This window comes from Falco punctatus (assembly GCF_963210335.1).
Source record: "Falco punctatus genome assembly, chromosome: 11".
Taxonomy (NCBI): Eukaryota; Metazoa; Chordata; class Aves; order Falconiformes; family Falconidae; genus Falco; species Falco punctatus.
In genome coordinates this window covers 35,336,623-35,364,563 of record NC_137591.1, presented here as the reverse complement: position 1 = coordinate 35,364,563, position 27,941 = coordinate 35,336,623, and the positions used below count along the sequence as shown (strand labels likewise).

General features: G+C 39.6%; 1 protein-coding gene and 1 long non-coding RNA gene across 3 annotated transcripts in view; one reads left to right on the top strand and one right to left on the bottom strand.

The window, feature by feature from the left end:
- The window catches only part of NR5A2 (nuclear receptor subfamily 5 group A member 2), a 107,700-nt gene that overhangs the window by 13,945 nt on the left and 65,814 nt on the right, over nt 1-27,941 (bottom strand). For both annotated transcript variants that reach the window (XM_080406797.1, XM_080406796.1), the window contains one exon: nt 18,555-18,702. In XM_080406797.1, coding sequence (XP_080262923.1) covers nt 18,555-18,702 — 148 coding nt within the window. The remainder of the gene's footprint in view (nt 1-18,554; nt 18,703-27,941) is intronic.
- Nucleotides 15,089-26,160, top strand: LOC308071417. The gene is made up of 3 exons (XR_013931190.1): nt 15,089-15,187; nt 20,138-20,227; nt 26,074-26,160. It is a non-coding gene; the product is annotated as an uncharacterized lncRNA (long non-coding RNA).

The following is a 27,941-nucleotide window of genomic DNA, read 5'->3' as shown; positions in this document are numbered from 1 at the left end:
CCTTTCTGTCCCTCTCCTACTACTCAAGAGCTGTTTAAAATAGGAATAATAGAGCAGATTAATCTCAGAGGTATTTCTACTGCCACCACTGGAACTACACCAAGGGGTGATACAGTCCTAAAAGAAGAAATATAAATATTTTCTGGAAAAATACTGAATATAAATTTCTACTGAGGTTAAAACACAGAAGTGTAGCTGCCACTGAAACCCTTTTGAGTAGCAGGCTGTATCCTTTTATAAAGCCCATCTGTCTCTGCAGAGTATAAAAAATGCATGATCATAAAAAGCAGTACTCCTTAGGGGAAAAATCTCTCTGTACTAATCTTGTAGTCACTTTACAAAACAGTTTTTAATCCCAAATTTGCATTTGATTTTCAGTCAGGAACTTTTGTGGTTTTTGCAAAGTTTTCTTATTCCATTAGAATAAGATATGAGGTACAGTTTGTTCAGGTGGCAAGTCCAGACTATGAATAAACCAACGTTATCATATGAAAGAGAATTAAACAGGCAGATCCAAGTGGGGATATATTAAGCCAAATTTAAGCTCCAGTAGTTGAATTTAGCCTGTACTAGATGTCTGGTTTGCCTCAGGATATATTCAGCTTTCCAGCTAATCGGCTGAGTAAAACTGCCTCAGGTATGATAAAATTTACAAGAGAGCTCAGTCGAATAGCTCTTGTTATAAATACTAGCTTAAAGGCATTCTTCTGGTCTTTGGGATCAGGACTGTATTTGCATTTAATTATTACATTTCAAACTTTTTTGAACTTGGTTAAAAATATTAGACTAGCCAGTTACATCATTATAGTGGTTTCCAGATAAGGGTAGAACTTCATACTGCTTTTTCATTACTTGGTGAATTTTGTTTGCCTTTATTCTTTTGTTTAGATCCAAAGTCCCACAGAAGCAAAAATTATTACAATGTATTCTTTTTAAAAGAAGGAAATATAGTTAAGCGAAGGTGTTTTGTTGATATGCTGAGAGGTACAGTACTATAACTTTCTGTCAACGTAATTGACAAATAATTCAGTTTTAAGTCTTGCACTATTTTCAGACAAGGCTTAGTGTGAGACAATCAACCAGTCATCTTTCAGACATACTGATTTCAAAAACATGTTTTTCCTCTTGTTTGAGACTTAAAGGCATGATCTTAATAGGTTTATGTGCCAATATTTGCACTAACAGGGTTTCTTTCACTGAACTAAGCTGTATCAGTGGAAGCTGACTTTAGTTTAGAATGAGCGTGAAAAAGATAGTCACCTCTGCCTGTCTAAGATATGGGGGTGGAAATTAGTAAAAGAACTATTTTCTTATATAATTGTATTGAAATAATATAAAGTAAAATGCATTCATTGAATTGCTTGGTGCTGAAAGCACTGCAGCAGCAACAAATATATGACGCCTGTTAGCCAAATATTTGAATTTTACTATTATTATATAGAAGAGTTAGACTCTACTCTGGGCAGTTACAATTATTTCCTATGTAAATGTACCTGCAGACAGCTCATGAGACCATTAATGGTACATTGAAGCCATTGTCTTTCAGATGCTGTTTCAGTTCCCTATCAAATTAGCATTGACTAAATTTGCTGTCTTAGATGGAAAACACTGATGAATTTGGTCCCATCATATAAGTGCGTGTATCAGTCATTAGATCATTGCCATGCCTGACTGCAACGGCTCATGAATATGCTTAAATGCAACGCACCATGCAGCGGTGCTCCTCACTGAATGACAGCAGAGCTGGTGGCCCTGTCCCCCTGGCTGGCCCAGGCCCCCAGGCCTCCTGCTAGGTGGTGGGAAAAGAAAATGCTTAGTTCTCCTGTAGCCTGGGTCTTGTTTTCATGGACAGTAAATACAACTAAGGTAAGTAATTGTCTGCTGCAGAATTTCAAAGCATATTGCTTCTGACACCATCTATGGGTCTGAATGGAAGCTGCAAATTTCATTTTTCACTATGATGTACGCCTGCACTTAGCTGTGGAAGTGCTTTGGCAAACAAGAGTGACAGAAACCCAAAGCCGGACATCTGCAACTACACTGGCACTCTGCAAGTGTCAGGGCTGGGACACAGGGGACACCGCAGACGCACCCAGATGTGTGTCAGCCTTTGGACTCTTTCCAAAGGCCTTGATGTGTACACCACCGTTCTTCAGCCTCATTGCTTACACTTTTAAACATACACAGAAGAAAGCTGAAGAAAAGCCCACCTGAAAGTCCCTCTGGCAACATGGTTACTCATCAGTTAGACAGGGTAGAGAAGCGTGGAATAGAGGAAATACTGTTACACCCACAGTTCAAGTATGAGGCTCTTAGAAGAGAGCTTTATTTCTCAGCTACCTCGGCTTCCTTGACAAGAAACCCTCATCAGAAAGGACTGGATGCTCTCAGGTAAGGTAGTGTCTCAGCACATATTTAACGTTTCAATTGCTCAGTAAGGAGCAGCAGAAATAAGTCATGTAAGCTCCAGATTTGTGCTCGCTGCTCAGCTCAGACTCAAATGTTTGGTCAGATGTGGAAGAGATGTTTCCATAGGCAACACAGGCAGAGGTTTAACATGACGAGCATGAACTAAGGCTGCAGATCCCCTTTAACTCCTGACTGGAGCTGCCCCTAACACGGTGCCCCTAACATAAAAACCTCATGTTCCCTGCATGAGGGCATAGGTAGTTTTTTGTCCCCTGATGCCACATGGCAGATGGAGGGAGCGAGTGTGCTTTTGGCACTGCGCAGTGTCTGTGTGAGGGTCTGCTGGAGAGGCTCGGGGACGTGCCAGAGCTTGGCCTCCTGGAAACAGGTGTGCACTTTTCCTGCCCTGGCTGGGCTCGCCCCACCAGTGACATCCTCAGGGTCCCGGTGGTGCTTTATTGAGATATCATACAGACTGTGGCTTTTGCCTTTATTGCTTAGGATCTGGAAGGATTTTTAATTCTAGATCCACCTCCACCTAAATCAACACTCATTGGGTTAAGGTTGGTTCTGGCTAGATTTCACTGCACTCTTCAAAGCAGGGGTCATTCCCCACCTGTAGGTATTTTTTCCAGACTGGACCATAAATTGCCATTTGGAATGGAATTTCTGCTCTTTTTTCATTCTATGGTAAAAGTTATATGAGTTAGTACTATGAAAATTGGAAAAGCAATTTGGATTTCTTACTTTAAAAGTTAATTTTCCTGAAAGTTATGTCCAGGCAAGAAACAGTGCTTTCCTGTAACGTTGCGGCCATGGCAGACAGTGGGATATGCATTTGGCAGGATATAATTCGTGTAAGTACACATGTACATCCTTGTGCTTTAGTTTCATGGAGACACACAGGCTTTCAAATCTAAGGTATGCAGCAACAAACAGTGCCTTTATCGCTGTGATCACCATAGTCTCAAAATGCCAAAGTAGCAGCTAACTCCTGCAGCAGGACTGCCCACCCACTTGCTGGAGGAACAGCCTGAAATGCCCAATGTCCTGGACATGTTCAAGGCAATACGCTCACGTGTGTACTGTTGTTCTTGCCTTTATTCATTTACATTCACTGATTGGAAGTTAATGTGTTCCCAGAGGCAAATAAGTACATTTAAACCAAAAATTATACTATTGTTTCCAAACTGTGTTGAAAAGCAGCGCGGTGCTTCTCCCAGTGCATAGCCCTAGGAGCACCTCTGCACCTGCAGTAACTTTCACCTCTATTCTGCTGGCGTGTTTAACATAGAGATTATCAGTCTGTTCACCTTAATCAAAGTCAGCTTACTTTGACTTGTAACATATAGACTAGTTCAACAAAGATGAACACAATTCTTACCACTTTTGTCCAACCAACCCTAATGAGTTTACAGTTAAGCCCAGCCCAGCAATACTTTATTTATTTTGGTATTAATTTCCTGGGTCAGCTTCAGGTTTAAAAAAATCACACAGATCCCAGCACAGAAAATAAAAATCAAACCTGACACCTGGAAAAGAAATCACGTACTGGAAAAACTTGACATAGAATCCAGTGGTGTCAAAAATCCTAGCTATTTGTTGTTTCAAATTCAGACATTCTTCATTTTGACCAAAATAACAGACATTTATAGTGTACCTTACTGCTGGTGACTATTTAACAGCTAGGTGCTCTCACAGCATGGTACTCTTTATGTGCACAGTAATGAAAGTTCACTATTGATTTTTCTGTAGCTGCTTGTAACTATTATAGTTGATACATCAATAGAAAAGGAAAGCACAATGTTTCACAGGAGGCAGAAAATCAGAGAATACATGATGCTGTGACAGTAAATCATGGCATAATCTCAAGAATTGATAGATGGTTAGTGCTAACTTGAAACCCATGGCTTTCTCTGAAAAGACTAGCCTATAATCGCCCAATATGTTCTAACAGACTGACTGCCCTTAATAGTGGTAAAGGACACCACACAATGTTTCATCTTCAAAATAATGGTTTCCACAAGCCAGGTTGTTTTGTTGTGGTGGAATTCGTTTTGTGTGTTACTGGAGAAGGAGGGAGAAAGAAAATAATACTTAAAGGTTGTAGGAAAAAGAATTTTTTTTCCCCAGAAATAAGCACAGAAGGTTTGTTTGGGTTTTCTTTAAAAAAAATAAATAAAAAGAGAGTTGTCATTAATTTTTAACTTACAAAAGTCTGCGGTTAGTTGAAAAGGAAATGCAAAAGAGCTGATTATTCTTGAGATCAAAATATTGGAGCTGTTTTGTCAAGAAAGGCAAATGCAGAGAAAATACATTTACCACTGCTGTTTCCAGTTCCACAGCATCCTGAAAGGGAGCCAAAGGCACGTAAGTAATTGAAAGCTTTTTAAAGTGCCTCCTTCTCTCTGCTGCGTGTTTGAGGGGCACAATGATCTCTGAATTTTACAGCACGCGTAGTGAATTTTTAGCAGGAATGCTCTTAATTGCTTTGTTCTCTCTTTACTCCCTGGCTCACCTCTGGTAGTTTTAGCTATGGTTTTAATTAATTTTGAGGGTCTTTTTTCCTCTGTATCCAAACAGAAAGGGAGGAAGAAATGCAGCAGGTAAGACCTGGCCAGGTGGAGCACAGTGTGCAGTCTGGACGACACCACTCTCACAGTAACCTCTTAGCAATGTTCCCCTCTGAAAGAATGTTTTCAGTGGGCCATGTGTTTTCCAGCACTGTAGGGGATGTGAATCTGATACCAGTCCTTTTTGACCTTGCTGGTGACTCCGTTCTCTAAAGCCAAGTGTCTCCCAGATGAGATGGACTTAGACAAGAGGGAAGGACCTTCCCAAGCTACCACCCATCCAGCCTGCCTTGGACTGAGCTTGAAGAACAGTCGGTATCATTTGTTCTGCTTAGGCTATGGGTTTTCCCCTAGTGAAAGACTGGATAGCATCATCTATCTTGTCCTGAGCGCTTCACTGATCTCTATTACAATTGTTGGTGTTAGGAGAGTGGAAAGATGCTGTTGTAGTGTTGTTCCCACCTCTGATGTTGAAGTCTTTCTCTTTCTTGATATAAGACTTTTCTTCACCTGGCAAGCAAAGGTGGTGTGCACTATGGTTATAATACACATCAAACTGTTCCAGTACTGGAGATGATGTTAAATGTAGGATTTTCCTCATCAATCTTTGAATAATCTTATAAAGAACTCTTAAAATGTGCTTACGGGAATGGCCATGTGCAAATTAAACTTCTGCAAGCACTGTGAACTCTTTTGAAGCTTACTCTTTCAGTTTGTCCTGTACTCTGCACAGGACCAGAGTAATCCACGGAACCCCTGCTCTGAGAGGCTCACCCAGTCTTGGTAGCAGCTTTGCCAGAGCCTACAGTGGTTTTCACCCCCCTCCCCTTTCCTGCCAGGAGAAGTCATCGGGACACACTCGAAGCCACAAGCTTGGGAAGAAGTGTTTCTGCACAGTCCCTTTCTGCCTCCCAATTCACGATCACAGCTGCGTTCAAGGCTGGGCCATAAAGCTTCTTGCTGAATTTTCCTTCATTGTTTCTTTCCTGTTTGCTTCTGTTTCCTCCCTCTCCACCTCTGGCTTGGCTTTGATCACAGTTCCATGGTTTCTTTTTCCTTCCTGGCCTTTTCCCCTGGTTTTCTTGACTCCTTTCCTACCTCAGGCCCTCCGGTCTTTCTCTGTTCCTCTGATCCACATCACCGCTGTCCCTCATTTTCACTGACTGCTTCTGGCCCCTGCTCTGCCCAGATATTCTCTCCTCTGCCGCTCTCCTCCACTCATTCTTCCAGATCCTTCCCCTCCACCCCCTGGCCTCCCATGTCATTCTCCTGCTACTTCTTTTCATTGCTTCTTTATAGCATGTCACCTCTCTATTTTAACTCCCTCGGAGACAGCCATTACTTCAGTTCTCTTCCGGTGTCCAACCTTGCCCAAGTAGAAAAGGGATAAGAGAAAAAGGGGAATTTAGCATGGTCTACAGTGCATCTCCAGTAAATGGCTGACTGTCACCCATACAGGAAATTTCAGGTAAAGGCTTCTGGAATGTGTGGGTTTAGCTAGAAATACCTGAGGAGCAGGTTTTAGTCTATATTTTCTGGTTTAAAAAGTATTTAGTAAGTTGTCTGTTACCACTGCAAAGTAAATTTAGCCATTATATTCCTTTAACACTTTCCTCATTCAGTGAAGCATTTGAGCACATGTTCCAATTAAGATTATCGGGTGGTCTCACTGGCTCCAAGATTAAGGATATTCATTAATCTGTCTGTATCTTAATATATAGCCATTTATTCCCATGATATGCTGGAAAACTTGGCTAACAAAAGTAGCCAGAGATGAAACACTTCTGCCAACAGCAGCTAAAAAGATTCTATATAATCCCATACTTCCTCTGTTACATATATAACACATTCAAACTTGCACCTTAAACATCTAAAACGTATATTAAAAATGGGTCAGAAATTACAGAAGTATTCCAAAGGTAGATGCATATGCAAATGTGGGTTATGTGCAAGTAGTTTTTCCCCCTTACAGGAGCTGTTGAAAAGCCATACTTACTAGTATTCCATAAACATATTAGAGAGGGAAAAACTGCAGAGCACAATGATTGTGTTATTCTGAAATCCCCACTATCTCCACACAAAGGCAGCAGTACAGAATACAAATATTGCTTGATACCCATGTTTCTAATTACTTGCGAGATTTGTATCTAACAAATATATGACCTAATTTTCTCTCAAGCATCTAATCCTATTGTTATTTCAAAACCTTGTAAAATATGCATTTTAGAAAAAAACAACATGAAAAGAAAAAGTACTTGCTGAAGATGGTTAATCTTTTTTGCCGTTGCTTGCAGCTGCAGACAAGCAGACAACGTAAACTAGTAATGATCAGACTGGATCATATACAGGTATCAAATAATGCCATTGTACTCAACAGTTACGTGAGAGATGAATTTGCAACATTCATTGCCTTTTATGAAATTCAGGACAAATCAACAGTGATTATTAAATTTCCTCTATAATTTAGTGTAGTTTATAAAAAAAAAATCAGCTATGAAACAGGAGGCTATCTCTGGAATTCTTGCAAGAATTATATCACTCATGACTCCTATACCCAGGGCTGAAATGAATGATTATTTATTAAAAATACTGATTGAATTCTTAACTATACCTTATAACCCCAGCATTTGTATTTTATTCCTTTTATATTATGTGGGTTTTTTTTTCCACAAAAATAATTAATTGGAGATTTCATTTTAAAGTGTACCTGTTAGACACTGTCCTAGTTTCTTCCATACTGCCTGGATGATGTGTGGAACCTACATGGGAGGCTGGACTAAAACCTGTCAGCTCACTGAAAAAGTGTTCTCAGGAGCAAATGGCTGTTCATCAAAGTCGTCACTCCATACATCATCATTTATCATGTATAAGAAATTTAAGGACTGATTTTTAATTGACTTTGCTATGGGGTTTGGCAGATAAAGTAAAATGAATATGTCTTTGCTTTTGTTTCTCTATAAAGAAAGCAGAAAAAAGCAGAGAAATAGAAGAATAAGGCAAAAGAAAATCCACTTTGTCTTGCATGTGCTAAAATTCACTTTTAAAAATAGCCTCTCAAAGGGTGAATTTTCAAAATATTGGCACTGCTTTTGACCTTAATATGAAAATTCAGCAATGAGCGACTTTCATGTTAAGTAAATTATAAAGGAAAGGATCCAATTTTTCCAAAATCTATTAAAAAATATTTTAAATCAGATACCTTTTAACAATGGTCTTTGTTATGGTATCTGTAGACATTTCAAGCAATGTTGTTTCAATTTGGTTGTACCTTAGGCAGTATCTTTGATACTCTGGATTTCACCACTATTTACAAATCTAGATAACTGTTGTTACCATTTACCAGATAGGGTAGTTGAGATATCATTTAAGAACTTCAAAGCTCCATAGTCAGTAATGGAGTCAGAAGCAGAATTAGCGACAAGAGGGTTGATTTCTCTGTTGGGCAATGCTGGCTCCATGAAAGGAGAACATCCCTCATGAGATGATTCTGAAATGAGGTTTTGTCCATATTCATTGGCTTTACTTTCCCAGAGGATTAAAGTAGAAAAGCGGAATAGCTCTTCTAGTGGCAGAATGGAGGAGGTGGAGGAGCCTGGCTGCTTTGCTTGAGACCCAGAGAAGAGTGAAAAGTTCCAGGAGCAGACTGCCTACGTAACTGTTCTCCTGGCCCTCATCATCGCTAATAAGAGATTTATCTCTAGTTCCCAAGGCAATGTGGGACACACAGCAGCGAGGGACTACATAAGATTGCTGACAGCTGCTCATATTAGAAGTTATTAAATGTGAACTTGGCAGATGGGGAAAAGTTTTTAAGAACTGTGAAATGAGGAGACTCATGATAAATTTAAACTTCTTGCCTATAAAATTTACTTTCACTGATTTGGGGACAAGAAAGGACCCGTATAATCATCATAGTTACCTCCTTCAGCCTTCTGCTCAATGCAAGCCATAGATCTCCATCCAGCAGTTGGACAACAAGTCTATAACTTTTGACTGAGCAGTATCATAATAATTTAAAGAAGCAGTCATCTTGATTTCAGATTTCAAAAAACAGAGCCTCCGTTATACCAGAGATGAGTTCTTCCAAAAGACAGTGGCCTTCGCCTTTAAATGTGTCTATTTCTAATATAATTAATCCCAAACTGATACTACATAGCTAATCCTGCAGATGTATTCTCATTGACTTCCATGGGATGTGCACAGGAGCTCTTGTTTACTACATTAAACTTTTAGCAAATACCATGTTGCCTCATCTTATTACATCTCAATTACCACAGCATTTCCTCCTTTGGCCTTGGCAAACCATGCTGCCAGACACCCCTCCGAGCTCATTGCTTCCCCATCTTTTTGCATCTTCCCTTTTCCCTGCTACATCAGACATAAATTGTGTTCACTTTCAAGGTCTTGTAGCTGTTCCTTCCTTACCCATCATCAGTCATTCAGCACCACGAGGTCATCTCCTGCCTCTGACTTGCCTGCAGTGCCGTGTCCATTTTCCACTCACCACCTTTGCAGACCAAGTACTTTTCTGCTTTCTCTTCTCTGCCTCTCGTGTTTAATATGCCAGACCTATTTATGTAACTTCTTCATATTTCCTCTCAAACCTTTTTGTTGTGACATTTGAGACAAGCCTGGGCTGTAGGTGTACTGGAATTGTGCCTGTCACCCTTGCGTTGTCTGCCAGTCAGCACCCGTTCATCATCACCTATGTAGATTGTATACTGTAAAGGAGCATTTTAAAAAATCATCTGCCGTTAAGGATTCCTAATCATAAAATTAGTAAATGTTACTATTAATTAAGTTTGCCACAGCGAAAGGATTGTCCTAGCTAGATGTCTTATTCTAAATTCTCTGGTTTCATTCCCAGCCTATCTGAAGATGAGATGTTCATTTCAAAAAGTCTGTTTGAAATACTGTTAGTACAGCAAAAAATAATAAAGAATCCAAGGGGGCAAATATTTTGTCAGAAATTAGTATGTGGAAAAACATACTTAAATAAATCTTGGTTTTATCTATTAGTCAGCTGTCAGCTAATAATAAATTATATTCAGTCCCTCCCTTGTTATAAATACATATTGATTAGTTTTAAACTCTGAACTTCAGAATGAGTTATATCTGGTCATTGCTAAACTGCTCTCTTCACTAAGAAAAAAAATCCTCAACACCTATTATATTGCATTTAATTAAGACAAGCATCAGCTTTATGTACCATTATTTGCTTCTGCCAAATCTCTATGGCATAAATATTGAGCAGTCACATCTCCTGAATACTAATTAATCCTTCCTGAATTCCAAATGGTTACATAAAGTTTAGGAAATGTTTCTTTGCCAGTATTATCCTCCAATGCTTACTGTAGTTAGACATTAGGGTTGAGATATAAGCCTGGATTTGACAAGTGTGCAGGAAGTATTTTTCTAAATTTAAATGTAATGTGGGGAAGCCTGAAAGCCCTGGCTCAGTGCTAATTGTACAGAATCCTCAACTGCTCGCTATCTGGTGTTCACCGGGTGCAATCTTACAAGTACACTTGGTAAAAGAGTGACAAGAATATAAGAAAACTGCCAATGGATTTAATAAAACCACCCCACAATAACAGCCCAGTTATACATGTATATTATAAATAACATATTTGTTAAAAAAAATAACACCAAAAACCAGGGGCAAAAGTAGTTGTATATTTGCAAACTATCAAAAGTAAATGTGGCTAGAGTGACCACTCTGAAGACTGCATTAAACCCTAAGTGCCGTTTGTCGCTTCGAGTAAGAAGTGGACACATTTGTGAAGCCCAGTCTGCCCCTGGACAAGTGCTCCATTACCGGCCGGTGCTGGCTTGCCAAGGGAGGCTGGCGTGTGATACTCTTTGCTTCAAATTCATAGCACCTACTTCAGATCCCAGGACTGAAGGTGCTTTGTGAAGATGAAGTAGTGTTATCTGTGGGCTTCTTGGTATCCTGCCAGAGAACCACCAGGACCACTTCACAGGAAGGAGAACAGAGTCCCTGAAAACTACAAATGCTCACACCTACCCAACAAGAGCATGAGAATGGCTGTGCTGGCACTCTGGACCAGCTAGACCACTGTCCCATCTTTGACAGGAGCAGATGCCCTAGGGAATAGTGTAAGAAGAAGAAAAGCATGGAGCGATGCATCTCAGGAGCAGCCGCTCAGGCGCCAGCAGCTGGAGGTTAGCAACAGCCAGAAGCAGTGGGGTTTGTATTTCATAGCTTTCGATGGATTTTCCTTCTGTTAAGTTCTCCATGTGACTTTAGTAACCACAAAAACTTTCAACATCCTCTACGTCTTGGAGCAAGGAGTGCCAGAGCTGGATAATATGCTGCGTTGAAGAATGAATTCTTGTGTTTTGAGCCAGTCACCTGCTAGTTTAATTAGTTTCATTCTGATACTAAAATATCAGAATAATGGGAGGAAGAAGCAGCTTTTTAGCTAATTCGTGTTTGTTAGTAAGTTCCCATGATTTGTGGACTGTGCTTTGAAAAGCTACTGCAGTCTTATTAAATAGAGAGTGTAAAAGGCAGATCCATATTTGTTGAAAATATAATACGATTATTAAGAAGGCTGCAATAAAGATCTGCACGCCAAAATTTGCTAGGTTATACCTTTAGGTCTGTATTACACTTAGGTGTCTATAATCCTGCGTGAATTGGTTCTTGGATAATTCTTGGGTCTTGTGTCCTGTTTTCCTTTTGGTCTGATAAAGTCCCCTGCCTCACTAATTCCTTCCCTTCATACTTCTTTTAGTTTGTGTGCATTTAAGCATCATAAGTACTACAAAAATTTAATCAATATTCTTTGTTATATTGCTTCCAGCTGACGCTTATACGCTTATTTTCCTATCTGCATACATGATACCCCAAATTTAATCCTCAGCAAAAACTGTGGAAGTGAAAATATGTGCAGCCCCATTTTCCATCATTGTTTGATGCTGCTTTTTATCTTATCTTTTCTGTATATTTAGATTGCAAGATTACTGGAGCAGAGATTCGGCTAGTCTGTACATCTAATAGACCAATGATGTTACATAAAGTATATTAAAAAATGCGAGAGGTTTGGTTTGGGGTTTTTTTTGGCTCCAGAATGTTGCTTAACTGCATTGATGTGAGCTACTGGAGCCAGGTGGAACACAGCACAGGCAGGCTTTGTGCTGCTGCTCCTTGGGTGCACGTCTGCAGGAGACTCCTTCCAGCCCTCCAAGGCTAAAGTCTGCCTCAAAATTGCTTCATTTCAGCCTGATTTGTCTGCGAGAAGAACTTCACAGGCACGTTTCTTTTCCAAAAGTGCAAATGGTGGAGCTTAGTACTTCTAATACCTCCTCCCATCTCAGCTCTGACACTTCAAGGAGACTAAAAGCAGGGAAATATTAATTTGCTAATATTCTTCTTATTTAACAGAAAAAGGAGTGGAGTTTTGCAGTTCTGGATGCGTTTCTGCTGAACCCTTAAGTAAGGTTCTGGTTTGTTTGAAAACAGGGTTTTTTTGCTTGGGTTTGTTGTTCAAGCAAGAGCCCACTGTTTGTCATCCACAGCGATTAAATGTTTACCGTTTCTACAGGACCCTCTTGTCTCGTGCTAAGTGAGATGTGAGATCAATAGCGGCTCTGCAATTATTTGCCCATTGATAAAGCCTTCATTTATTAAATGAAGTACATTTATCTGTGTCCTGACGATGATAAGGCAGCAGTACCAATCAGCTACTGCCCAATCTAGCATTTAGCTCCACAGGCAGACAAGTGCCTGGACATGGGTCAAGGGATGTCTAACTTTCTTCCTATTGGCATTTCACTTTACAAACTGCTCCGATGGGAGACATCCTTGATGCATTCAGATAATAAAAACTAGTAGGACAGATGGGAAGTTTTGGTGAAGAGAAGATGGCTGATTTCAGGTTAAGTCTCCACTCTGTAAAGCTACCAGATGGTAAAATGAAGAGATCTGTTGCATCAGAAGATGATAGAGAATATCCCATGCAAGGTACTCATTTGGTTCTTTGAACATCGTTTAAATTTAGTCATTTAGCAAATTTATTTGCTGAAAAAATTATCTGAACTTTATGGTAGGAAGCAACTAATAGAAAGAGTGAGGCAAATTTTGGCTCCACTAACAGCAATGTGATGTTCTCGTTGGCTTTAGTGAGGCCAAGGTTTCACCCCAGTGGAGCATGCTGATCTATGTCAGTCCCAGAACTGGAGAATTCAACAGCATATGTCAGGCAGCAATTTGCTGCTGTTTGTATTTTCTTTTTATTATTATTATTTATTTTATTTTATTTATTTTTAATTATGTTATATGACAAAAAAGGGAGTTTCCAAACTAATGTCAAATTTGGTAATGAAAATTGAAACAGGCTGATAAACTGACACATTTGCTTTTTCTATTGCTGTGGTTTAACCCCAATCAGCAACTAAGCCAAAACCAGCACATCTATCTGTAGTGTATCTTCTTTCAAACCAGCAATTATTAAAGACAAAGAAATGGTTTGTATTTGTTTTTAGGCCTGGCCTATTTTTTGATCGTGCACTAGTTATATGCTATAGAAAAATTAGGTGTATTATTACTCTGGGATTAGGGTAAAGAAGTGGCATTATCCTCAATTTGGTTAGCTTGGGAAAGCAAGATACTTTTATTCTCATTTAGTGGTAATTTTGATAAACAGTTGTACAATGAAGTGATCAGCATCTTTCTCAGATGTGTTCTTTCCATGTTTTGGACATGAGTTCATAAAGTAGTGTTAAAAGTAGGTTTAACACTCAGGTCTGTCAAAGATTTCTTTATTCTTTCCCATTATTGCCTGGCCACTGACTTTCCACCGTGTGATTACGGTTGCTGAATTGTCATGGCTCTGTCAGTTCTTTTTGCTTGAAAGAAACCTGTCAAATGCAACTAAGTAGCCAAGAAAATCCAGGTTGCCATATCTCTTCACCTGCTGATTTTTTTTAATCCATGTATCTTCGGACTGTGAAAAAAAATGGGCTGATAAAGCACAATTTGACTCAGGCATGGTATGTTGCTTACCTTCACTCCCTTAGTTGGAATTAAGGAAATAATACCTCTGTATGTGAAAACACAGGAACGACGCACCAAAAACCAGGTATGTTTTGGAGTTTACAAATATGATGTCACCCTCAGCCCAAAAAAGGTTGGCAAGGGTAATTGCTATCAGAACTGGTGTCCTGGTTTACTTCAAAGCAAGCTAGTAGCTCAAGATAATTGGAATGGACATTGATAACAAATTGGTATTTCTAGGCCACCTAAATAGAAAACTACTTTCAAATAAATCATACTGGTAGATGGGTTGCTCCTTTGCAATAAAATGCTTTGGCTTCAGCAGTCCAGATCATCTTCAAATAAAACATTCAATCAGCATCTGGTGTATCATTTGCAGCAAAGACAGATGTTGGTACAGAATTCAGAGTTTTCCATCAGAGATCATGTCGGGGAAGAAGGGACTAGAAGATGGCTTAGCAGTTATACCAGGCTACACAACCAAAACTGTGAAGGGCAGTTTTGGTCACAAGACCTGTTTCTATTTGCTTTACTGTGATCTCAGGTGTCAATTAGACTGGTTGATTTGTGTAATGCTGTTCTGGTGTGCAGCGAGAGAGGAAAGCAACGTGTTTGTTTATGTGTAGGGAGGAGGTACACAGTGATAAATTGCCGGGGTGGACTGACTCCTGGGAAGGTTGTGATTCTTTAAGGGAACCCTGATGGACTAGTGTAGTAGATCTGTAGATTAAGAAAGTGGATCAGAGTAATGTGATGGAATTTATATTTTGTCCAAACGTCCTATGTCTTAAGAGAGTAATTGCCTGACCACTGATGGTGCAGTGAAGCTGTGAAGGGAAGGGTCTCTGCTGGTGCTTTAATGTCCTTATGAATCAAGGCTTTTGTCGATCTAAAACACAGCTGAGTCTGTACTGTGCACGATATGGTAATCTCCAGAGTGATAGTGGTGATTCTGCTGATTCTCTTTGATTTGTTCTCTGACTTTTTAACCTGTGAGAGCACAAGAGCTGAAGGACTGATTCAGCTGAAGTGGTTATCTGCTGAGAACAACAGTTCAGGTGTGATGAAGTTGCTCCTCTCCAGATGGGCTGAAGGATGGCATAAGGAACCACCAAGGGTAGACGGACAGTCACTGAAGTATGAAGATCCGTGGACATGAAGGAAGACTTTTATGTACAGAGAGGTAAGAACTACCTAGCTGTAAAGATATTTGCTTTTTATAACTGGTGGAGGGAATTTAAAAGTTACATAACTCTACACATATCAATACTATGTAGAACTAAACTAAAGAGATGTCACACTTAAGAAACTAGTTAACAAATTATTCTGGCTTATTAAATAATTGCTGAGTCAACTGTACCATTATATACTTGGCAATGTTGATCGGATGGGCCCAGCTGGACCAGATGGCCCGCTGGAGAAAGCTGGCTGGCTTACTGGAGTGGAGTCTTCCTGGCTGCAGAAAGAGTTGTGCACTGCTAGCCACAAAGGCTACAATAAATATGCATCTGCCTAAGCTTCAACAGCATCTTCTTTAATGCTACCATCAATCAAAAGCATTTTCCTGTATAAACCCTTTGGAACTTTTGATGAGTAGATAACAAACAATTACCTGTCTCATTTAAAATCTAGCAAGCAAAACTGATATGACTTACTTGTGTTTTGAAAAGTTATTGTAAGTGCTTTGGGTTTTGAACATTATTTTATTGTTAGTTTACTAAGATAATCACTTCTGAAATGTTAGGAAAAAAGGCAGGAACAAAGTTCTTTGCCCTGAAGGAGATTGCCATCTTGTGAAGAGACAGACAATACGTTACTGCCATGAATACCAAACAGCTTTACAAGGCAGCCTCCTACCTGGGCGGTTATAAAAAACAAACAGCTTCTTCTTAATAAATTAATAAATTATTGACTTTGTGTTGCCTTTGAGAGGCTTTATATTAGACATATATTTTTCAACCAAGTACTATACTAAAGAACAATAACATAAGGTTTTAGTTGTTTGGTTAACCCTGTGGGTGAAGATCCTCAGAAATGAAAAAAGGCTGGTATGTCTTGAGGCGCTTTTTATTCCATTAAACATTATGGGGCCAGATTTTCAACAAGAGTCGGCTGAGGTTTTTGAATTTTTTTTATTTTTATTAAGCGGTATATTTTTGGCATTAAGACCGATTTTCTGTTTAGACGCCTAAGAGATGTAGGTATGTGTCAAATGCACCTAGATACTTAGGTACAATAATTGTTCCCAGTTATTTATGTAGGATTTGATGCTTAGATAGTTTTGACAGCCCTGCTGAATGCCTGCCAGCGTTCTTAGGCACTTCAATGTCTTCAAAACCTGACTCACTTTTAGGTTGTGAGGTGTCTTATTAACTCCAGCCAGATGATTCATTCATACTTTCGGGCACAGACTTAAGTGTTTAGCTGGAAAGGGTATCTGTGTTTTTCATTTCAGTTTTGTCATCATTCTCATTAAATATTTGCTTCAGTCCTGTGGGTCAAGTGGTAACACCTTTACATTTTATTCTTTGCAGAATAACGTCAGGCTTTGACTATTAGCAAATGGAATTATGTAGTATGCTAGCTAATGAACTAATTGGTTTCAAAGTTGTTGAACCTTTCTTAGCTACATCACTTTTATATGCAAGTGATGTGACTACAAGGCTCCTATTAGCAGTAGAATTACTCTTTTTGTAGTAGCATAAATGAGAAAAAAACTGGATAACCTGGCTTTATCCTAACTGGATAAAATTTGTAAGGTATTCCTGCCCAACTGCTTCAGAAGTTGGGCACGCTACCTGGCAGAATTATGAGAGGTAAAGATGTAAGAACAATTCCTAAATCAATGAAAAGTACTAGAAGAGCTGGTGAAAGTCATCAAACAAAAAGGCCACCTAAATGTGAGAATTTTCCAAATGCACTTCACTTATTCAGCTAATTTAAAATATCACTGAACTGAGATGAAAACTCTAAATATTTTATCAGGGGGAAGCTACAGGCTCTTTAGGCGTTTCTGTGCCACTGCCTAATGACTGAAAAACTCAGTTATTAGTAGTTAGGAAAACTGAATTCTTGTTTTTCATCAGATTAATTCATAAAACAGAATTTCTGTAACAGATGGCTGGCTTTTCCTTCTCCAAATCTAGGACATGGAAAGCAACTAAGCTCTGAATACAAAATGTTAATAGTTACCAGGGAAATCCATCATCTCTTCCTAGGATTCAGAATGTACGTACATCATAACAATCAATTCTATTAGCATAGTTCTAATTTTTAAAATAATTCTTTTTTTTTCTACATGTTCTGTGTCCTATACCTCTGAAGTATTGATCTTTTATGGTCCCTGTATTTAAAGAAAGCTTCACTGAAAATTTTCCAAAGCAGGTTCAAACTATAAACACCACATGGAGGGACATATTTAAGACAGTAATTGATGCTTTACAGTGTAACCAAACCTGTTGTTGCAATTGTATTATAACAATTTATTTGTAGAATTTAATTCCTTTATGAAGTTTTTTTAAAAAAACTGAAAATTAAAGAAAAGCATTACTAAATGCCACCGCTGCTGGTATTTCTTTCGTTGTTGTGTTTGGTTCAACTGTTCACTCTCTTTGTAGACAAAATGTCTTCTGAGTAAAATAGGAGTTTGGGCTATGGAGGTATGGCTGGCTCTGGACCTGATTTATATTTTTAAGTCTCCCCTTTTAACTGTCTGAACAGAAATTCACTTGGCCAAAGTTTATTTAGACCAGCTTTATTAAGTCAACATAGTGCAAACCTGAAACGGAGGACAGGCAGAAAATCTGTTCCTCTGGAGTCAATAGGAATCCATCTCCCTAAGCCCTTTTTCATTCCTGGCACTGGTGATTTTTCTTGACTGATTCATTGGAGGGCACTGGTTTAACTAATTTGTCTTGCATAGGTATCTTTCCCATTCTATGTCCTCTCCACTAGTACAAAACAATCTTCTCTTTAAAGGTTATTTCCTGGCCAGATCTGTCATAAAGCTGTTATCATTAATTTGCACTTTAAGAGTTCCTTTCACTTTTTAAAAACTATGAGATACATTCCTGATTTATGGGTTGTGATGTGACAGCTATCATATGCAAAGAAGATTGTTTATACTTACCACAGATGCCTTTGAAAAAGAGAGATATTTCAACCATATCCCCACTCCGTCTGCTTTACATAACTGTATTCAATATCACAGAAAAACATGGCAATCTGTACTTTCCACTGTTCTCTAGAATTTCTAATAGAATTTTATGCTTGTTCTGGAATATTCAGAAATCACATACAGAAACACAAAAAGCTTGTAATACTTATTAAATTCCATAGGTTTTAGGAGTAATTTCCATAGAAACTCACTTCTAATCCTAACACATAATTTTCCTGCAAGTGATATTTAAGAAATAATCTTACCGTGAATCTTATTAAATATATTTCAATATCATGTTTTTCAGGAAAAAACAAGAAAAGCAAAATATTTTCAATGTTTTTAGGAAAAAAAACCAGTCCATTATTAAGTACGAAGAGTAGAGTGTACCTACCTAAACTAAACAGCACCAGGAATTTGAGACACACAAATTCTCGTAGATCAAACTGCAGGGAACGAAGCTTTGCTACTAGTTCTTGTGCATGGCTCATAAGATTGTTGAGGGTGGCTCCAGCTTGGGATGCTATTACAGAATAATCCACCTGTAAAACAGAATTGCATTTCTGTCTGGTTGTCACACCCACGGAATCCCTTCAGGATGTTTCAAGCAATTACATACAACCGGGATACTCCTGGATAAAAGAATCATTCTCAATTTAGTGATGTTATCAAGTCAAGATAATTTTATATATAAATCAGATTTAGTACAACGGTATGTATTGAAAATATTATTAAAAAATGTCACATCACTGTGAATGCTTGTTTGTCTGTATTAGCTTTTTGTAGAAGCTTTATATATGAGAAGAGCTTATGGTAGCTTATAGGCTTATGGTAGCTGTCCCCATATTGGTTCGTTTGATTCATTTGGTGTCTCTTGTTCTCATTGTAATTGTATGATCTTGCAAAGAAAGACTGATGAAATGAGCTTCACACCTACACTGGGCATATTAGTCCAGCAGGACATAACGTTATTCATGGGAAATGGTCCCGTGTCCGTAACTTGGCCAGAAACCTCTATTCAAGCCCAGAAATGTCAGTGTGTTCCCACAGGAAGCAGAGGTATTGTGTGGGCGGTTTCTGTTCTCCTTAGCTACACAAAATCCTGGTATTTGTTGGAGCTGGTTCCAACAGACTTGTCCTGGCGAGTTGTCCCTGCTAGCAAAGGCGGAGGGGCAGGTGTGTGACACGGGCCAGCTGCACATTGTCCCCAGCAGAGCCACACCAAGCTGCTTTCCCTGGGGCACAGAGAGAAGTGGGACGGCGCCGGGGGGCTGCTGCCCTGGTCTTGCTGCCCGTCCATTCTCGGGGCAGGCTGACCTGTCTTATGAGATTTCCAAAGTGACACTTGTATATCGAGATCCGACAGGCAGCTGATATTAATACACCCTGTTATAAAAGGTGATATTCACAAGTAAAGTATACCCAAAGCCTGTTATAGCTGACACATCCCTGGGCGATCCTTGGATCTCGGGCAACCCCCCTACTGCTTGCACTCTGCAACCATTCTGGCTAAGCCCAGTCCCACCATGGGGATGTTCCCATGCATGCGGCCGTACCACCCCCTGCCACTCTGAAGATGTGCATGCTTTGTCACGGGATGGTGACCAGCGGAGAAGTGCTCAGGTACCGCAGCCTGCGGGAATGCCGCCGCATGAAGGCAAAGCAGAGGGGCCAGGACGAGTCCACTCTGAGACAGGCTGGCAGCTCCCAGACCAGGCAGCTCCAGCTGGTGTATCAGGAGCTGGTGATCTGAGCAACTGCTTCAACTGAAATGCCTTCAGCTCAGCCCTGTTTACACCAGGGTTAGATATTCCCCTCCGGTGCCACCGTCCCGCAGAAATGGCCAGGTGTGTTGCTTGCTCCTGCCATGAACCACTCCTGGCCAACTGGCCGAGACCTCATCAGGTTATTGATACATTTCCAAAATGCCTTTTCCTGCCTGGCTGCTCTAATATTACCAACAGCTTTCTTTTTTAGGAGCCTCCACAGCAGCAGGGAAATTTGCTGACCACACCATGTAGGCATACGTAAGCGAAGTCTGGCTCTAAACTACGACCAAGCACAATGGTAAGTACACACTTTGGGTTAATGATTTGTCTAAAGGTATCGGTGCTCTAATCCCATCTTTAAGGTCCTCCGTAATAAAGTAGTGAATAAAGAATGGCCAGGTATCACCAGAGGAAACGGGCCAATACTGCAAAAAATTGTTTTTCTAGGCACTGATCCCTTTACATCTCTTTAAAAAAAAAAAAATATGTTGAGGCATGTATTTTGAAGAATTTTTTTTTTTATTTTAAAACTACTGAATTGATTTTGCTTGAGTATGAAGAGCAGTAAAGCAAGAAAAAAACCTGAAAGACTTTAAATCTGACAAAATTTTCGCCAGGCAAGGTAGAGAGATGATTGAAAGGAACTAAAAATAACTTCTCCCAGTGATGATCTTAATATAATCAATAGGTTACTGACTTTTAATACAACATTTTATTTATATATACTCTTAGTGGTTCCAAGGCATTGACTGAAGGAAACTGTACAAGAAAAATGAAGTTACACTTTTTGTATGGATATTAAGAATAACACTGCTCCAAGTCTGCAAAATATTTAAAGCTGTGGTTATGTTTCAGTTAAGTAAATGGATTATGGTTAAGTAACCTGTGAGGTAGGTTTCACTGCTTGCTTTTACACCTGGGAAAACTGAAGTAGTAGCCTTAAATTGCTTACTCAGGGCCAAAGAAATTGGTGACAAAACTAGCATCTGGTCTTTGGAAATCCCAGCCAAACCATCTTTCATAAACTACTTTCTAGTTCATCTGTTATTGCTCTCTCTTTGTATACATACTCATACATATTTCTTTATATATAAGTATATATACTTATACAAATAGTAAGAAAAAAATATAAGTAACATACCTCAAATACTTTTTACTTAAAGAGCAGTTTAGTATAGTGACAGGATTCAACTACTTCATATTGAGAAACTGGTCACATATAAATAACAAGTTTCACATCTTAATTTCCCTTTTGTAATTGTTAAGGGGGGGAGCTCAAAATCCCTCACTGAGGTTCCAGTTTGTGGGGGAAATACGCTATTCACTTCATGATAAGAAGTTAAGATGTCTGAATGTCGAGAATATCAGTGCAGTGGCCTTAGCGCAGTGATTATGCCATAATGGAAAAACCCAGTAGATGCCTGGATCTCCCACCATCCCTCTACTGGAGAGCTCTCAGGCAACCTGCTACTCTTTCAGGTGCATTTAATATTTGCAGCACCAGCAAATTTGTCTGGGAGGCAAGTCCTCATCTGCCACTCACCAAGAGCAGGCTGTATTAAATTTTTATATTTATTGACATTTCATTACCATAATTGACTGCAGTTGGTTCTCTAGTAGAAGGCACAGGGCTGCCTCTTAAGCAGGAGAATTAGTCCCTTGAGTAGGATTTGCAATTAAAAACAACACAGAATGGATTTTTTTTTTTATTGTGTAAATATGATGAGTTGAATTTTCAGCTTTAACTAGAGAATACTGGGCGTGCAGAAGGCTTTTTTAAAGAGTGAGCAAAATTATGAGTCAGTGGAAAGACGACCCCCAAAGGTGTCAATCAGTTTATACAAAATCAACTGTGCATGAAAAAGCCTCAGTTAATGTCTATTCTGAAAACGTGGTCACATTAAAGAGTATGCTGTCTTGCTTGCTTGGTCCTGTATGCAGAAATTCGTACTAAAAGATGTATTGATTCTTTTCTTTCCAATTCATAATTAAAAATGTGTTTAAAAGGAGAAGTTTAAAACAGCCTGGATCTTGAGCAAAATGTTTAATTGCATACTGAAGTCGTAGCATTTACTTTATATTGCACCATTAATTTCCTTGGGTAAAATCAAATCCACGACTGAAATAAATTATTCTTGCTTCCCAATTAATAGTATATCATTCCACAGTTGACTTTGATGTTGAAGGTGGTATGTTGACTGGCATTGTTGAAAACAGAAGCTTTGGTAAAGCTTTCACATAACCTCATTTGGAAGTGAAATGACAGGTGTGAAGTTATGGCTGCAGACAAATGGAAGTGTGAATTCCTCGTGTACCTGTACACAGTGCCATCTTGCATCATGAATACAGTAGTGATGAAGAAGTAATGACAGAGGCTTAATTGGATTAGCTCGATGCAAAAGCAATGCAGACAGAACGGCTTATAACTTACGCTGCTGCCTGCTCTTGCCACTCTGGTGCTTAAACTGGGCACGTTTAAGGTTAGTGTGGGCATTGCTATGTATGCTATACTTCAGGCTGTGCTGTGGTAGACTATTAGCTAACTGAAGTGCCTAAATCTAAAATTAGGTACTCAAAACTTCTGTTCTGCTGCCACCTAACTCAGTGCCTCAGGTCCTCACAGTACCACCTTCCACCAGCCCTTTGGGTGCCAAACTGCCTCTGGGCATGGCCAGGACTGCCCAAGTCGTGTCAGTGGTAAATAACTGTGTGTCCAGCTCATGATATAGATCTTCTTGCATTTATGTACTACATGGCTCTCATCTACCTAAGGCAGCAAAAATGCCAAAGGCAGGAGTTCTTCAGCAAGTGTACTTCAGGCATGGGAAATCCAGGGTCGGATCTCCGGCCTAAAGAGTGCATGAAGTAAATAAGGCAGCTGGAGTATCTTTCTGAAAGTAAGAAATACCAAGTTTCTTGAGGTAAACCTGGCACATCTTTGTGGATATCTTCTGATCATGAGTATTGGGCAGAAAGAGGGGAATGTCTGGCTTAGTTTGGAGAAGAAGGATTTGCTTGGTGCTTAGCTCTAGGAGGGAGCTTCCAGCTGGGAATCCCAAGTAGAAGAATGTGCCTAAGTCCTTTGGACAAGCAGCATTTGTGTCATACCTCTCTGCTCAGCATTTCTCAAGGCAAACTCTTACAGTTACGACCTAGCTTGCTGCTGGCCTTCCCTGCTCCCTTTGTTGCAGAGGTAAGGGCTGGGCAGGTGATGCTGCAGGCTCTGCCAGCGGGCAGGGCAGCACAGAGGCACTAGCAGCAAAGGAGAAGAAATAAAAAAAGATGATAGTATTAGTAACAGGGTCGTAACTTAAATTGGGCTGCGGAAAGACATAACAATACTGTGTATTGTTTCTAAATCCTTTTCTTGATACAGTTGAGAATGACTTAAAAGTCCAAATCCCTTCACTGTCAGTGAAAGCAAGCTAGGCCAGCACTGCTTCTTTACGAAAATACTACTTTACAACAACACAACATAACTAAGTACCTGGAGTTCAGCAGCATTTACATATTCAGCTATCAAGTAGTTTCTCAACTGATAAACAGAATGGTAAGAGAGATGGAAGTGACTAATTCTGCAGATTTTTTTCTCACATGAAGGTCTCATTTAACATAGTGAGATATTCAAGGCAGAACAAAAGACAAAGGTTTTTTACAACATGGAACTATACCCTGGGCTAAACAAATGCTGAGGCTGAAGGCCAGAAACTCAGGGAGTACTTGTGCCTTTTTGTTTTGCAAATGATTTATCATGGTAATGAATGACTCTTGAAGCCAAATCCCTGGTTTAACTGGGCTCAAACAGAAACTTTCTGGTGGAGTCAGGTGGTGGCCTCTGGTATCAAACTCCTCTCTATACCCACAAAACGGAGCCTAACATTTAATGGTGGAATCAGGTTCCTTCCTTCTGAAATTAAATTGTTTGATTTCCAGGATATGATAGTGGGGTCATATGGCGTGTGGAAATGTGGTGTGGAAGTGTATCCTCCCTTTTCAATGCTTCAGCAAGCTTGAAACAGTCTCCAGAATATAAGGTTGGAGTGATTTTCCTTGTTGATGGCTGTTAGCAGGTACTGGCCATCACTGAATGCCATTCCTTTCAGCCAGAACAGGAATTGTGCAGATAGTGAATGAAGCCCCTGCTGCGGCTGTATACGGTACCTGTGTAATGGACAAGTATTCTAGCAGACTAAGGTAGTTCAAGTTAGTGAAAAACTGATGTCATATTTCATGTAGTAAAGTAGATCACTGTGTTTGGGGCACAAAGGCAAGGGGCCCAGTGGGTGCCACGGTGCAGCAAAGGGACCGTCCCTCTCCTCGGTGCGACCCTGGCCAGCACTGCCAGCTGCTACTGCCGGGGGGGCTGCTCCCCCCCATCCCGCCCTGGCACGAACTGCACTGAAAGCCTGGGGATGGCGCGCAATGGGCTGCCCGGGGTCTGGGAGTCCTGATCCCGCTGAGAGCCTGCGAGTTGGCTCTAGTATATGGGTGTGCGGGTAGATGAGTCTTTTTCTTAGAAGGATGCGTTCAGCACAGTATATAGCAAACAAGTTAACTTAGTATCACAACCATAATTACTCTTCCACTGTTTCCTGACATACATATTTCAGTGGCAGCTACAGTAGTTATAAAACTAATTTTTAACTTCTCATATAATTAGTATTTCCATTAAAAACATTTAAAGCAGCATCTGTGTTACATTTCTAAGCAAATGAATGTGGAAAAACGATTTGAAGAGGTGCCTATGTACAAAAATTGAGGAAGACTCAGCACAGACAAAACCAGCAGTTATGCTTATATTGGGTTTGGGTATGCTAATTAAAATTGTGATGACTTACACAGCGTAAGATGCTTGTTGTTTTAACAGGATACACAATAATAGAAGATAATTAATTAAGTTGCCAGTGGACCTTTCCCCTAGGATTATGTTATTGTGCTTGCTAATTAGCTATAATATGTAAATAGTAGCACTCCAAAGTACTGCATTTACTTTGTTTAACTTAGTTTCAGAAAAATTAGTACATCAAGAATGGAAAAAGTCTATGCCCTATAGTTAATCATATATAGATTCATTTATAGTGGATATAGTTAGGTTATAAACCATATAACAATAAAAGTATTTTTAAGCTTCATGCACATAGCTATTTTAATTAGTAGCATTAAATTTTCCACTCTAGTAATGGTGACTATTAGGCTCTTCAAATTATGAGTATGAAGACTTTAAAGTAATATGCAGAATGTAGCTAACCTAGAGTACAATAGGATCCATTTATTGGATTGAATATCTATAAACTTCATTGGAAGACAGACCATCACTGGAAATTTTTCGTGAAAGTTTAGGTAACAACACAAGGGCTGTGCTAACTCAGACTTTCTTCAGGAGCTTTTAACCATTTAAGTTCATTTCCCCTTATTACGCTCTTATCTTACTCAAATCTCTACTCTACTATTTTAAATTCTTTCCCAACGGAAGACTGGATGTGCTCACTTTGAATACTGTCAGCATCACTACTCCAACAGGCAGCTGGGCAGACTTTGAGCTGTGTCTCTGAACAACTTCTCTCATGTTGGTCAGGCTTAAAATCAAATATGGGACTTTACATGAGTTTATATAGAGAAATTGGTTTGCTAGTATGGGACTTGTATGGAGGATCAGCAGCCTTGAAGAAACACTGCCAGACACCAGGCAAATAGCTTCTGTTCTCTTTACAGGAGCAATGTGTACAGAAACCAAAGAAATGTGTTTCCTATGAACACAACAGAGTTAGTATGTGGGAAGCGGAACACTTCTGGCATGCAAGGATTAGTGTTGGGTGCTGTCTCCATGACTTTTTACTGAAACTTGTATTTTAGACTTAAAACCATAGTGCTATGATGGTTTCATGGCAATATAGCAAAGCAAAAGTAAATTGGGATCAGTTTGTTCACAGGTGTGTCCATAGCTACTTGGAAGGCTCAAACTGCTTAATGAGTATTTGGAGAAACCTGAACTGGGCATTTCATGATTATAACTGAATTTTGATGTGTTTTACCTAGGTTAACTGAGAACATCTAGTTCAGCCTGAAAAAGCAGCTAGCAGAGTATCTGCTTAAGGCATGAGGCACTTTTAACAACTAGCACAACCTTGTTTTCTTTTCCTTTAGGCAGAAACCACTGGAGTGAGGAACTGTGCAAGCCTGGCTACAAGAGAAACAAACTACTACACTGAACAGCAAAACAATGAATGCTTGACCTCATTTGTATCCACCTCGAATCAAATTCTGTGTGTGTTTGCCTCTGTAAGGACTTCTAGATTTGGCCCTCAAATGCCAATACCTTTTTTCTACCAGCTACAGCTATGAAGCCTCACTGACTGCAATCACAAATCTAAGGGGGAAAAAAAAAGTATATATATAAAGACTGTTTTCCAAGAACATAAGAAGTAACAGCATTCCATTAGATATCCATTAACTTTCTATATCTATGACTAGTGTATGTATTTTTAGCCATTTCTTAGGATGAACAAAAAAGCCTGTTTTGTTATGTGCTTTTTTCTGCCAGCTCTTTTATCTTGTCCTTCAGAGACACTCCTTCCTCTAACACTCTTGTAACGTTTTGTACAACAGTGATCTTCTGCAACGGTGATCTTTCTTTGTGATACAGTCATCTGTAGCCCATAGTTCGGAAGTTCAGCTGCATCTTGAGAATCTTTCCAGTGGCAAGGTGATTTTTCCTTGAACTTGCAGGTCTGTTCCCTAGACAAATAGAGTCTCCAAAGGCCTCAGCACATACAGCTACATTGGGACAGTAGAAGCCTTCTTTGCAAGTGGGTAAGTCTAACAGAGATAACATTACCACAGAAAATTCCCCACACCACACATCACCACCTTTCAATAAGGTACCTACAAAGTATCCCATCTAGGGAGAGGTTTGACCCACAAAATTCTGATCTAAATTGTAGCTCAATTTTGATTTGCTTCAAAACACAACACTGTTAAGATCTTGGTTATGTCTCATGCTCTTCTCTGGTGCTATACTTTAGAATACAAATCCAGATGGAAAGATGTACTTGTGTGATGACTTCAACAAAATCAGTAGTTTCAACAACCTCAAAAAAAGGAATCTGAGATTTAGGCACATTTTTGGACCACCTTTTTAGCCTGAAAGGCTTTGACCAAACTCAGCAGAGGGAGGATTTGGAAAGGAAGTACGAACAAAATGAGCAGCTTATGTCTGGGCAGCAGAGGCTACAATTCATGTGTTGCGTGTTGACTGCAGCATGAAAATGCATGAACAATGATATTCTGTATAGAGCTTTAGTGTGTGTGCTGGATCGTGGAAGGTGGCAATGTATAGCTGGTGTAGAAGATAGAAAAGGGAAGTGCTCCGGTTCGAGGAATTGAAGTTCTATAATTAGAAATGGTCTGTTAAAATTGCATGCCACATGGCAAGCCTATGAAACTTGGCATGTGGAGAGCATATTGGCAATGATTTGCAATTAACCACCACATTGCAAATCACTCCTTAGCTATTTTCTATTATGAAATTTGGAGAGTTGTAAAATGTATTTGTGCTACTTTTTTTCCTTTTGAAATGGTAATTGCTACTGCTGAGGGGCAGTACTTAGTGCAGAAAATGAAGTGCGCAGCATAGGGAGGAACTTGTTTCTGAGGAACTGCTGAGGAATTGTAATGATCTGAAAAAAGTGCTTTCTTGAAACACATACACACAAAAGAGGTTCATTTATGAAATTCCAACCAAATAAATAGCAAAATAAAATAAAACACAGTCTTTTTTTTTCTGCAAGGGCCAATGCTTACAAGTTTGCTGCTGACTGCACCTTTTCCCCATCAAAGTGGGAACAGTAGATTGACACTGGGTAAAACTCATAAGCCAATGGCTTGAGGGAAATGCAGATGTATGGAAATGTGAGAGGAATGCCCTAAGGTAATGGGGTTTGAGCCAATGCGTTTGAAAATTATTGAGTGTGCTTCTAACTACTAGCCCATTTTAGATACCTAGTATGAAACTG